This window comes from Toxorhynchites rutilus, chromosome 3 (genome assembly GCF_029784135.1).
Source record: "Toxorhynchites rutilus septentrionalis strain SRP chromosome 3, ASM2978413v1, whole genome shotgun sequence".
NCBI classification, from domain to species: domain Eukaryota; kingdom Metazoa; phylum Arthropoda; class Insecta; order Diptera; family Culicidae; genus Toxorhynchites; species Toxorhynchites rutilus.
Genome location: NC_073746.1, coordinates 281,959,014 through 281,973,177, shown reverse-complemented (window position 1 = coordinate 281,973,177; position 14,164 = coordinate 281,959,014). Strand labels below are relative to the sequence as shown.

Below are 14,164 nucleotides of genomic sequence, written 5' to 3'. Positions count from 1 at the left end.
GATTCTAATGTATAGCATATAAAACAAACCTTAGGGAATTTCCGATTCGTTTAGTATGTAAATCGCCAAAATCCGTTCGCGGCAAAAATAGTTATTAACGTTAACTTTATTTCATAAAAACGTGACCTGTTTTCTGATTTGGCACCCTTAATGAAAGACGTAGTACGTCAAAACCCGACTGATAACAGCTAAATTAAGAGGATCTACAATATCTACGAAACCAACAATAGGTTGCCCTCATGGAGGAGTTCTCTCTTCTTTAATGTGGTTCTAGTTGTCGATTCATTCTTAATAACATAATAACCTAGCTGATTTAGGGTACAAAGTCATTGGATTCGCTGATGACATAATTATTTTAGTTATGTAGTTATAATATATTCAAATAGTTTTAAAATGTATTGCTTGATGGTGGCTCTTTATCCACTTGAGCCTAATTAAATCAATAAAGGAAAAAAAAATATTTTAGTGAGTATACTATTTTCAATAGAATGCAAACATCACTTAACTACACACTCAATTAATACAACTTGGAAGAACATAGCGTTAACCTTTCAAAAACAGTCATAATTACATTAAGAGGATTGCATCTCTTAGATTGGGAGGTATACAGGTCCTGTTTTATACCTCCCAATTCAAACCGAACCGTTGATTTTGCGGTGACGGGAGGTTGTATGTGCGCTTTGAGAGAAAATAAATTTTCCCGAAAACATAGTTTTACAGACATTTTCCGTAATTTATTGACTTGCAATTTCACAGATATTTTATAGAGAGAAAAGTATCTGGCATCTCTGATGGATAATTTCGGAGACGTCACTTCAAGTAAACACTCAAACTCGCGGTATCGGAGGTACAGTGTCGATATGCACACAAGTTTTGAGTTAGCGTGAAGCATAGGTATTTCATAAGACAAACGGTCCGAACACAGTTTCAATATATCTTAAAATTTGAATGAAAATTGTCGTTTTATGTTCAATGAGTACATAAAAATGTAGTCTATTACTCTACCATTTTTATATGTAGTTTTTAATATTTCTACTAAATCTTACTATTATCACATAAAAATCATCATCAGACGAAATTTTCGTTCAAATTTTCTTCATCGATAGCGTATTTTGTGTTACATATTTCAATATACATATTTCACATACGAAAGAGTTGATTTTTATTCATAATTTTTATTTTTAAAACGGTGCTGATTCCACCTGAAAATCTATTATTATTTTTGATTCATGCCCCTGGAACACGCAGCTCAATGTCGTCAATGCGAGTCACGAATGTTGATCGACAGACGCAAATTCGTCTTCGAGGCGCTAGCATGTTAAGTGATAAACTAGGTCTGTGAGTACGCTTAAGTTGCCATCGTTCGATTTGAGGATATATTTGCATAACACCGGATCCATTGAAATACAACAAACGAACAGCTGGTGTAGATCAAGCGATAACAAGATCTGTAACAAACCATGGCTTCATTGACGCAGTTCCGGAGGATTTCCAGCTTGCTTCACCAGCAGGCCAAAACCAACTTCAGCAGTGCAGCCGCTGTGACAGCAGCAAAGTTGCAAGAACAGGCACTAGAGGAAAACTGCATTCTGGTCAACGAGAAAGATCAATCGCTGGGTAATGCTTCCAAACGAGACTGTCACCGGGTGGACTCTAATGGAGACATCCGGTTGCATCGGGCATTCAGCGTATTTCTGTTCAATTCGGACGGCGAAATGTTGCTACAGCGAAGATCGACACACAAGGTAAGCAAGTTATTGTTTGATCCGTGCCAGGAATGCGTGGAATTGAGGTGCGACACGCGTGTAGCTTTCAGCTGTTTGCTTTCTCTAGTTCTTTTGAATTATTCAACTCTTACGTCACGATAAGACACGCAAGGCTGGCATTGAAATTTTGTCTATCGCGGCTTTTTTTTGTTTGTATTACACTTTTTGGCTTAGGCCTTTACGAATGTGTTCACGGAGTATGCATAATTCATGATCATAATAGGGTATTTGAGGACAAGAAGGATTGTGAGGACAAAACTGAACATTTTATAAACAATAGTACATTCATCTTAGATATGTATTTTGCTTTCATTCTGTTTTTAGATTACTTTTCCCGATTGTTACACTAATGCTTGCTGCAGTCATCCCTTGTACGACATTGAGGGCGAACGAGAGGAATTGAACGCGCTAGGAATCCGCCGGGCTGCCCAGCGGCGATTGAATTACGAACTTGGGATCCCGTTAAGTCAAGTGAGTCAGATTGATAGTTTGCCGTGACAGAACCCATTCTTTATTATGTAGTATTACTGTGTTCAGATCTAAGTATAAGTTGTGGATCTTCTACTACTTATATCATTTGATCTCTCATATTTCAAACTAAATCTATAAATGAGATTCAACTTTGGTCATAAACATTATTTAGTTGGTGCCAGGCAGCGGCGTAGTGTGACCGGGTGACACCCGGAGCGGGCGTCTTGAGTGTCACCCCTCCAATCAAAATTTGTTATAACGTCTTTGTTTTCGTTTTAAGATGAAAAATCAAATTGACCGATCCAAAAAACCTAAATTAAAGGATATAATAATAAAGGGTGATTTTTGGGGCGTTTGGATTTAATTCACAGTCCAACGACGTCAAACCTAGCTCTAGGCGGTCAATTCACTGTTCCACAACGAGAGGTGAATTGCTCAGCAAATTTATTGCGCGATCATTTCAAAGTTTTCGTGAACTGAGTGACATTATCTTTTTGGAACTACAGTAGAACCTCGATTATCCTCGATTATTACAGATGGATTGTTAAATAATTTCTGTATTGATGAAACATAGTTTTCATGCTCAAAAATATTTTTTTCGAGTTTGCACCTCATTTTTAACCCTTTATTGCGTTATCCGCGATTTACGTTGTACCCGATGACTTCGCCCGATAATTCCGCGGATAATCGGGGTTCTACTGTGTTTGGGCAATAAAAAGTGATATGCAGATATGATTACGAGTTCCAGTAGATATGTTTGCATTCCGATTATGAAGGGCCTGAACTGCCGTTTTACGCATAGTTGTCCCATGTCACTTTTTGACAATGTTCACTTTTCTTCATAGAACGATATTTTTATGCCTAACCTTTCGGAAAAACTCAAAAAAACTCATTGTTTGTTCCCAGTATTTAGAAATACAACATCAAGTTCAATTGTCCAATGTTGATATTCTAAGCATAACTGTCCCTCCATTTATTTTTTGTAGATCCATATTAAATGAATCGGTTCTAGAACAAGAATTTTATGTCACGCTTTCAGCAGGGCTGATGCACTCATTTCTGGTTAGGAATAACGAACTAATTCTCAAACAAATAAAAAAAAAGTTTAACAGAACACGTGTACACATTCTTAGTAATGCTAATAACAACAAGATTTATATTCTGCAAAGATGTTGCAGATCACTCACTTCTTTATAAAATGTTTTATTCATAATCTTTCGGAAAACCCCCAGAAACTTATTGTTTGTTTACACCTATTATAAAAACAACATCAAGTTCAATTGTCCCATGTTGATATTCTAGGCATAACTGTCCCACCATGAATTTTTAAGCCCGTAATCAAGCTCGATTGATTCAAATGAGGGTAACTATTCATATTTCATTAGACAATAGACTACTGCTTATGAGAAACCCAGTGTATTGCTAAACATAAATGCTTAAAGCTTCTGATAGACAAACTGCGGTTCTACGTATAGTTGTCCCATGTTCCAAAATCAGCAACTGAGAAAAACGCATAAGACCCATTCCAGCGTGACGTGACAACGGTTTGACTCACTAAAAACAGGTTTTTTCTCGCTTTCATGTATACATCACACGATTTCCAAATGGTAAACGATTTTAAAGTGAATTTGAGGAAATTTCCTACAAGAATCTTCAGTTGGAGAATATTTTGCAGTTGAATTCGCTTGTTGCCAGCCCAATACTTTTGTGACGTGACAACACCTGTCTTTTTGCGGATTCCGACTTTTGAACATTAATGTTGTATTTGCAGTTCCGTTTCAATACATACAAATAAACTTTGTTCTATGATTTGGCAATGAAAGATGAACGAAGATTCCTGTATACTCAGTTTTTCAAAAAACTCGCAAGAACATGCATTTTGACGGCATGCATTTTGTGACGTGACAACGCGCTCTGTGCGAATAAACAATCTCCACGAAGCGTTGTCACGTTACACAATCAATAAGTTGTATTAAATAAGATTTTCACCGTATTGTAGCAAGCGATATACTATTTTTTATGTTATTTTATTACTCTGAATACTTCTTACTTTCCTCTGAGATCTCCCCTTCCCATTCCAAAAGTCCATCCCATAGGAGAAAATGGTCCTAACGCAACCGTGCTTCCTACTGAATTTTCAATGATGTCATAACGCTGACAATTTGATAATATGGTGAATTCTCTTCATTCTAGCGTTTTAGCGCAATTTTACGTTTTCATTCCTCCAAAGTCAGAGAAGAAGTATATCCGACCTGTGTGAAAAATGAGTTCTATGTTCTTTTAGTTTGTGAAACATTGCGAAACAAGGCAATTTTAATTGTTTATGGTATGTTCATCAAAAAAAAAAGCTATATAATTTGAATCTACCTGTTACCTGTAATACACGGTATGTCTTTATTTGGGAAAAGTCGGGGTGGTCCAAAACCGACCTCCAGTTTTTATATCGTGATTGTTTAACACGTTCACTCTGGCGCTTGCCATCAATGGCTAGCACTCATCGAGTGGCGTTCAATACAGGGGGAACGCATTTGATTTTGCTATCAGAAACTTTTGATAAACTCACATACCTGTGCAAGGGCGTTTATGTTTGCGTATTGAAGATGACTTTGACTTTGACGTTGACTTCGATTGTTGATCGTTAATCGTTGATGTTTGCGTGTACATTTGTATGTGCACTTCCATTGTATAACTCCACACACGTCGCTCTAAGGCTAGGTTCTTCCCACTCAAACATTATCTCCCTCTCACTTAAATCCTATCTCTCACTATCAAACATTATTCTTTTTTTATTCCTCTTCGTGCACCCATGGTTATATGCCAACATTACCATTCACGATCGTATTGTGGGATTTCATGCCATTCCCGGCCTTTTATATCCGTTTTTAATGAACCGGAAGTCAACATCCTCGATTCTAAAATGGCATCGGAATACGACATTCGAATTCCGCTGGTAAGCCCATATCGTATGGGTTTTTCCATATTTTTTTAGCATTCAATAATACCATCAGCAAACCGGAAGTTGAAATAAGATTATATTTTATATTATGGAATCTACGTTCATATATTGTTGATAAAACCTAGGAGAAATATCATTTGTATGTTTCGAAACGAAACGGTAATTAATGAAATTAATCATTAATGTTCAACAGTCCGAAACATCAAAAAGTCAGGTGTTGCCACGTCACAAAAGTATTTGACTGACAACAAGCCAACCTAACTATAAAATATTCTCCAACTGATGATTCTTGTTGGAAATTTTCTTAATTTTACCATAACATCGTTTAATTTTGTGTGCTTTATTCGTGAAAACGCAAAAAAAGTGTTTGTAGTGAGTCAAAATGTTGTTACGTCACACTGGAATGGATCGAATACTATTCGTGACGTGACAACAACTTCTGGAGACAGTTGATACTTCTCTATTTGTGGACCGATCTCAACCAAATTTTGTGGGTTGTTGACTTTCATTGTTTGCTCAGAGAAACCCAAGTATTAAAATGTTTGAACCTATGTTCATTTGATAAACTAAAAAATGCTCTATTTTTGTGACGTGACAACGCTTCGAAATACCTGTTTTTCAGATGCTCGTTTCTCATAAATTACAAAATGAAACGTCGGTCCACCCACGGCTCTTCAAACAAGCATTTAATCACCCATTCAATGGTATATAGACATTGAAATTTGGTTAAGCATGTGCAGATATATCTCAAGAAACATAAAAATAGTGAAAACCTAAAATATTTTAAATATAATTAAGTTAAAAAACTACTGAACATACCTCGCCTCTCTCAAAGGTTGGTGCATAAAAATTAAATTTGTTGCAAAAAATTTATGATATAATTAGTGCTTATTCAAATAACGTTTTCAATTTTCTCCTAAAACTAGATTTGAACTTTGGTTTTCTGGTGCATAACTTCATGGAATGGGTCATAAAAGTTTTTTTTAGCATATTTGTCTACCAGAAGCTTTAAGCATTTATGTTTAGCAATACACTAGGTTTTTTATGAGCTGTGTTTTTCCAGAAGATTAGGCATAAAACATCGTTTTATGAAGAAAAGTGAAAATTGTCAGAAAGTAACATGGGACAACTATGCGTAAAACGGAAGCAAATATGTTAGAAAACTTTGATTGCATTTTCTCAGTTGCTGATTTTAGAACATGGGACAACTATGCGTAGAAGTGAAGTGTTGGCTAGAATTAGGGCTGGTTTGCTCAGTTGTCTGGACTCGAGAACGATCGCACCAACAAACCATTATCGTAATGTTCAGCAACCGGGAAGACTATTATAAATTCACGGTTGATACCGACATAGGTATTGGGTTCAATTCCCGATCGATCGAGGATTTTTTGGGTTTGAAATTTTTTTGACAAGCCATGGACGAAATGTGAAACAATCATTTTCAAGATAATTCTTCAAGCTCAAACTTTTGTGTGGGATTGAGCTGGAGTGGAGGTGTGGGGGTTGTGCTCCCGTGGCCGAGTGGTTAGCGTCAAACGTAACATGCCGGGGGTTCGGGTTCGATTCCCGTTCTGGTCGGGGAAATTTTGACGTAGGACTACGTCTTTCATTTCTATACCGGGGTGTAAAATCAAAGTTTCGAAAACGAAAGCGTTACGCCGGAGACCGAGATTTTGAGTGTTAATAGCTCCTAAACAACTGAACGAAATGGTATGATAAACACTTCATTCGAAAGATAAAATGTCTACGCGTTCTATACTTGTTACTTTGTGATCCAAAAACTTGCTTCAATAGTCTTAAATTTGCTTTCAAAATAGGCTATTGACCAATCGGTATATAAGCGAGCGCCGCTCGGAAATCCACTCAGTTCTAATTGAACAGCGATTGGAGCATGTTGTCGCTGTTGTGGTGAAGCTCTTCATTTATCATGAAAGCGCGGATGAACGGTGTCACCAAGAGCCTGTTTGTGCACCTTAGGCCTGAAGGGAATCCATCAGGAGGAGAGTGATGCTACAAACGGTTCCCCGGGAAGATCTCGAAGCAGCCGCTACACACACACATACACGCACGGAATTCTTTCCGTTTGGATCGAGAAAGATCCGGAAAATAATCTGCCAGTTCCTCTAGGAATTTAAAAATACATTCATGAGAAAGAGTTTATTTGAATGTTTTCTATCCATGTAACACTGTGACCAAATATGTTTCAATCAAGTGCTATTAACAGATGGTTATCGAGTTAGCATTAACCACTGGTGGGCTTCCAGTATCGAGGAAAATGAGGAAATATCTAATCGTTACTGAAAATAATCTGCCAGTTCCTCTGGGAATTTAAAATTACATTCATATGAAAGAGTTTATTTTAATGTTTTCTATCCATGTAACACTGTGACCAAATACATTAGGTTTTGTGATTTTTCAATCAATCGCAATCAACAGGATAGCTTCTGAAGATTATTCTTCCCCATCAGTAGGATATTTCCGTATCCAATATTGGATGCATAAAACCTTGTGCCTTCAACGTAACGCTCTCGTTTTCGAAGTTCTCCAAATATTCCTTCATTCAGATTGAATTCAGATTCAACTTCATACAAATGATCTCTAAATCAACGATAGTCCTACGTCACCCTTGCGGTTATACCATAGATATAACCCACTTCCTGTTTTTTCTTCAAAGAAATTTCCTCTGACTTGCACTGTGGTCACGCGTATTCTAGAGCTTGCCACTCAGAATGCATTCATGGCGTGTTATTTGGCATAGAAATCTCAACTAAGTACTAATGAAAATGACGCAAGTAATACTACGTTGAGACGGCGGATTTCCTCTAGGAACGTTAGTGCCATATAAGAAGAAGAAGAAGAAGGAGGTGTGGGGATGGAGGATTCACTATAGATAAACAAACAAAGCCAATCCATTTTAGCATGCCAGTCCACCCTTTGATCATGATTTTTAATTGATTTCTACTTTGATAAACCTCTTTCATTAGGTGCCGAAGAAACGCAAATCGTTAGTTCATAGCTTCAAACTCACTGTAAGATTTGGAAACGATTCTTAGAAGACCCATTTCACGATGAAACTTAATTCTATCGGACTTCAAATGTCCACGAAATTTTTGTATCACTAGGAACTACTCGTTTTCCGAAGCTTCGTCGTAAAAATATGCCAGTTCGGGAGGCAACGTTTTCATTTAGCTATCAGATGCTGCTAACATATGTCTTGCTTGATTTACTTTAAAATTACTGAATAGAGGCGAATGAACTTTCAAAGAAGAATCACTAACGGGTGACGTTCATTCTAAAGTTTGTTTTTTTTCGAAACATATATAAGTATCATGGTCGGGGCGGACCGCCTCCCCCCCTACACTACGCCACTAGTGCGAGGTAACCAGGAAAGCCAAATTATGGCTGGAAAGTTTATTGTACACTACGCTACGCATCAAATTGGATTTTTCAACTAGAACCTGAAGTCTGTGTTATACGCTAGCAAAAAGTGGTGTTTTATCACACAAAAGCTGCAAGTGTCTGTCAATCAATGTATGCTGATTATGATTTATGTTTGGTGGTCTCACAACTGTATTTTAATGAGGAGTTCCATCGCGATGTCATCAGAAGTCAGTCAGGGTGGATCGATTAAATACTGTAAAGGTCGAAGACGAACGCTGGATTGGAACTCGGCAGAGGCAGAGCCAGAGACTTATGGCTGCGGCCTCTCAACGAAGATATGGAAAAGTACATAGAAATTCAGCACGATCAGCTTCCTCCATGTATCCTTTCCAACAGCGTTCAGCGAAACATCATGATTGGGCTCGAAGGTGAAAAGAAGTTCCCGCAGAAGGAAAGCAAATCCCTTGTATTCCGGCTAGACTAGACGAGACCAGCAGCTCAAGTCAAAACAAGTTGCACAACTTCGGCTAAGCATTCGTCACCACCACAAATCGGACCATCAACCATCTACAAGCTTAGTGTGGGTTACTCTAGAATCGATAACCTAGTCGACAACGGATCATCAGCCATCTTCCATTTAGTTCACGCGAACGTCCGTAGTCCTGTCGTAATCTGCAACAAGTTTTGTGCCATTTAGAAATACAGAAACCGAAACAGCTAAAATTATAGGCTCATGCTCTTTTGTTTTGGTCATGGCTTTTACATTTTTCGGCCACTGGTGTACACGACATTATAGATAGATAGTTTTCCGTGCACACTGACCTTTTCACGATCTCCCATAGGTTCTCTATAGGGTTGGTGACAGCGGTCACAGCGCTGGCCACTCCATGACGTCGACATTGTTATCCTGGAACTACTGTTTGACGGCCTTGCCCAGGGTTTCTTAAAGTGATCCCCAGGGGGTCGATTTCGGTTTCCCGGGGGTCGACAAGATACAGTATAAGTGGTGTTACCTGAACCAACTCGTTACAAGAATGGCTAAAATTTTAATGGAAAGTGTTATTGTTGAAACTTCTATTAATAATTATAAATTACACATGATATTTTCTGAATTTTATGATATATTGATGAGAAAATGTTATCAACTTTGCTCAATTGACCAACCAAAAAGTTTTTGGGGGTCGATGGTATCACTTCATTCTGGAAAACTAGAGACCCAAATTAGTTCGAGTCTCTGGTCTTGGCGGTGTGCTTCGGATTGTAATTCGGTATGAACTGCCATGCTTTTGCTTCGTAATTATTCAAAGTCTTCACTTCGGCGCTTACAATCAAAGACTCACACAAGCCTGGCTCATCGGGTGGCACTTGCTACCGGAAGAACGCATTTGATTGTGTTATTAGATGGTTTTGAATAACTCTCGTCCGTGAACTTGTTCAATCAAATATTTGCGTGTGTGTGCATGTGGGTGGGCGTTCGTGTTTGCGTGTAGTCGTGGGCTGGCCGATCTTCTAAAAGCGCGCGGCGTAAGCGCCACTCCCGAAGGAGACTGCCCGCCAAGATCAATTTGCCCGGTTTAGAATCCTATTTGAGGGCGAGTTCTAGTACTGCTACTTCCGTAATGGAAGTATGGATCGTTCCAGCCAAGCTACGATACTCTAGTCAGACCTTAACATCTAACTAAAGCCACATCAAACCTCATTCAACCTCAAATAACGGTAGCTTTCACCCGTGTCTGAATGAATATCATCACAGGCCAGGTCGCTATTCTCCCCCAGAAAGCGTTACTTGATGGAACTGCAACGAAAATCTCATTCAAATTCCTTAAAACGGAAGACTGATTACATGAACAATTCTAACGCGCGCCATCAACGTATTCCCAAAAGCCAAACTTCAGAATATTAATATTGATCTATATTTCAGAGAGTAATATACTATTCAACAGATAACATTTATGTTTAACATTAATTAACATTTAACCTTTATCCCTTAGGCCTGATTGTCCTCCTCATATCTTTCTATTGTTTGTGTGTATGTGTGTTCTTCAGTCACGACTGGTGTGCTTTGGGCTTTATCTCTGCTTTGTGTCGAGATGCTTTTATACGTGCTTCAATGTTCGGGACCGTACATATAAAATTCTCCTTGGCGTCCTCTCTGGACGCCACCCTCCACAGAAGAAGTGCGTAATAGAACGGACTCACCGGTTAGTTAACTTGCTGCTGATGGTAAATTTTGTCGCTGTTGGTGTTGCTGTGGTGAGGAAAGCTTCGTGGCTCGCTACGTAACTTCGTTGCTGTGGCGGTAAATTATAATTTCCTGGCTCGGTGAACAAAGGTGTCTGTGAAAAGATTTAGCCAAATATCGAATGGCTCCATTAGCACTTTGTCCGCACTTTTGGGAAAAATCACCAAAAAACCATTTACGTCGTGTAGCACTGACACAGTCTTACAATTCAAATTGACTTCTTTAGACATCACAGAAGGTTTGCCTTCTTCTTCTTCTTCAATGGCACTAACGTTCCTAGAGGAACTTCGCCGTCTCAACGTAGTATTATTTGCGTCATTTTTATTAGTATTTAGTTGAGATTTCTATGCCAAATAACACGCCTTGGATGCATTCTGAGTGGCAAGCTCTAGAATACGCGTGATCACAGTGCAAGTCGGTAGAAATTTCTTTGACGAAAAATTCCCCCGACCAGAACGGGAATCGCACCCGAACACCCGGCATGTTAGTTATGACGCTAACCACTCGGCCAAAGGAGCACCACAAGGTTTGCCTACTAATATTATAAAGTTCAACATCTGGAAACAAAATCGTTAACTAACAAGAAAGCTTACTTTGTACAAACGATCAAAACAGCGCACTTCCACCTTTTTACGTTATCAACAGTAAAATGTGCGGGTATGGAAATCCTCAGATCAGAGGAAGTGAATTCGGGCGTAATTACTAAAGTAAGTTGCTTTTCCCGAAACTTACCGGCCTTACCGGTGTACGTCATGGCACAACTTTTTTTTGAACCTCACTTCATCAGCTTGTAACTATTCTAGTTATGAATATTTTTTCTCCGTTCGATTTTTGTTTTATTGTTAAAGGATAGATGAACCAATAATGATATAATGGATCGGGAAAATACTCTTTTACTAATTTTTACGGAATTCGATAAAACGTCCGAAATTGTTGTCTCTACGCTAGAATACCCCCTTAAAGCCCTTTCACCCAATACCCATATCGTAGGGGTTTTCCATCATTGCTGATCACTTAGAGCCAGTTTCAGCAAACCGGAAGTCAAAACAAGATTGTATTCGTTTTCCACTCGTCTGTTATTTTCACCCATTACCTATATTATAGGGGGTGTAAAACCAAATCATCTTCGCCTCCCATCGAAGGCTCAAGAAGTTTAATGCCGTCAACGCGAATATACTCTTCAAAATCAGATTCCGATTACAATGATACGACAGCAGAAGCAACAAGTTTTCCACTTTCATAGCTATTATTTTTAGATTTTTCAAAACAATATTCGCAACGAAACAGTTCAGTTGAGTTGTATTGGGGAGCCCGATCGCCAACCCGTGAAACATCTTAGTGCGAACCCATCAAGAATTGCATAACGGCACGAAGCACGAAATCGGGTATCAAGTGTCTCGCAATAATCTTTTACAAACCTTCATCAGAAATACGGATGCTGTGAGTTTCAAATTATAATAATTGCTTATAACCACATATTATTCCGCAGGCCCGGCCGGAGAATTTCCACTTTCTGACGCGAATCCACTATGCCGACCGGGGGGACGGCGTCTGGGGTGAACACGAGATCGACTACATTCTGTTCCTTCAGAAGAACGTGGACCTGAAGCCGAACGAGAGTGAGGTGAGCGAAATTCGTTACATCCGACGCGATCAGCTGGATTTGCAGATTGCCGCCCTAAATGCCCCATTGACCCCCTGGTTCCGGCTGATTCTGGCAAACAAACTCAAGCTTTGGTGGGACAATCTGCATCGACTGAAGAAGCACGAAAATCTTAGCGAAATTGAACGATTCTGAGGGGTGAGACAGGTGAGAGCATATCGATGACCGCGGACGAAAAGCAATAATACTATTTACGGCATAGCTATGGGCCATTATGATTTCGTTAAAATGTAGCGTTGGGTTGAGGAGTGTTTTGTATGTTTCATATGTTAAATTTCTGATTCCAAATCATTAGAAGTTAAGTACTTAATTATAAATAGCAATACCAGTGGAGCCAAACAAAATACTTTTATATGCAAGATTCCAATTTGTTCCGATTTACAAAAAAAGAAAACTCCATGAGCCGAATCTAAGTTGGTTTCGAAATGTACTTCTTTCTTCTTACGACTAGGGACCAATTGGGTTTAATGATTGGTATGCTGATTGTAAATACACATTACATGCGTCGAACTGAAATTGTCTACTGTTGAATATTTTCCTAGGATTAGGGGAACTTATGGTAAGACGCACCACCATGAATAACCGTGGAAAACGCTGTAATTGGCAGGAAATTTCTGTGCCTATAACTTTCTTTTTTCATTATAAATACCATTATATGTATTTTAGCACCGAAAGCCTCGCTTCGCTTCATAAAATAGTAATATACGGCAAACTGCATGATTCCATGCAACTTTGGCTGCTTCCGTCATAATACTTTTGAAGCAGTTTTAAACTAATTAAAATTGTGCGAACTTCAATACATTCTTAAATGTCACCAAAGCTATCGATTGGGTTTGAATAAACAAATGTTAAAAAAATATTTTTTTTATATTAAAACTAGCTGACCCGGCAAACTTCGTCCCGCTTAAAATTTATTTTTCGTTATCGTGGTTATAACGGTTCGACAACTCGCAAGCAGATCGGACAAGTTTTTAATCGATCCAACAAAGGTGTTTTTTTCACATCGAATAATAGTGTTCTTTTTCACCGGTTGCGCTTGCGAGTGGAGCGAAGTTTAAAGTGGTGCGCGCTGAGGATCCAAATCAGACACATTCATCACACACGCCACACAGCCGCGGCAAGTAGAATTTTTTTTTTCTTTTGTTTCCCTATCATTCCTTCTACCTTCTGTGCACGATTTACACCATTGTTCAACTTTGTGTTAACCAAATCGGCAAACGTTGGCATTAGGGGTGATCATTATTTCTTATATACCGTTGAACTTTTATTGGAATTTTTTTTTCATTTTATCATTTTATTTAACATAAAATAAATTGAATTTAATATTCGCATCATAACCCTATAAAAAATATTTTTTTCACTTATTTATTTTGATTATCATTATATTCTGTTCATATCGAACAGTTGACCGATTTTTTTGATATGGCTGAGGGCGGGAAGGATCCCCCATCGACGCTATTGAATATTTCCGATACCGATCCTCCTCCTGAAGAGCAGGAAAATGAAGCTGAAGTTGAGAAAGAAACTTCTGTATATGAAGTTGGAAGTTCTGAAGATGAGGACATTGACGAAAAACAGGATTTTCGTCCAAAAGAATACCATGAAGGCTCCAAAGGCCCATTCATTGTATACTTTAGACGAAAATCTAAACCTCTCAATGTCATTCGTATCTCGAAGGAACTTAC

General features: G+C 38.5%; 1 protein-coding gene across 2 annotated transcripts; it reads left to right on the top strand.

The window, feature by feature from the left end:
* Window positions 1-800: 800 nt before the first annotated feature.
* LOC129779169 (isopentenyl-diphosphate Delta-isomerase 1) lies at window positions 801-12,841 on the top strand. 2 transcript variants are annotated; one of them, XM_055786460.1, is made up of 4 exons: window positions 801-913; window positions 1,249-1,745; window positions 2,091-2,237; window positions 12,306-12,841. In XM_055786460.1, exons 2-4 carry the CDS (start codon window positions 1,461-1,463, stop codon window positions 12,612-12,614), a joined length of 741 nt encoding a protein of 246 aa, XP_055642435.1. In that variant the 5' UTR covers window positions 801-913; window positions 1,249-1,460; the 3' UTR covers window positions 12,615-12,841. The 2 variants fall into 2 exon arrangements, with proteins under 2 accessions (XP_055642435.1, XP_055642436.1); XM_055786461.1 differs by having other exon boundaries at window positions 874-894.
* The last annotated feature ends 1,323 nt before the right edge of the window (window positions 12,842-14,164 follow it).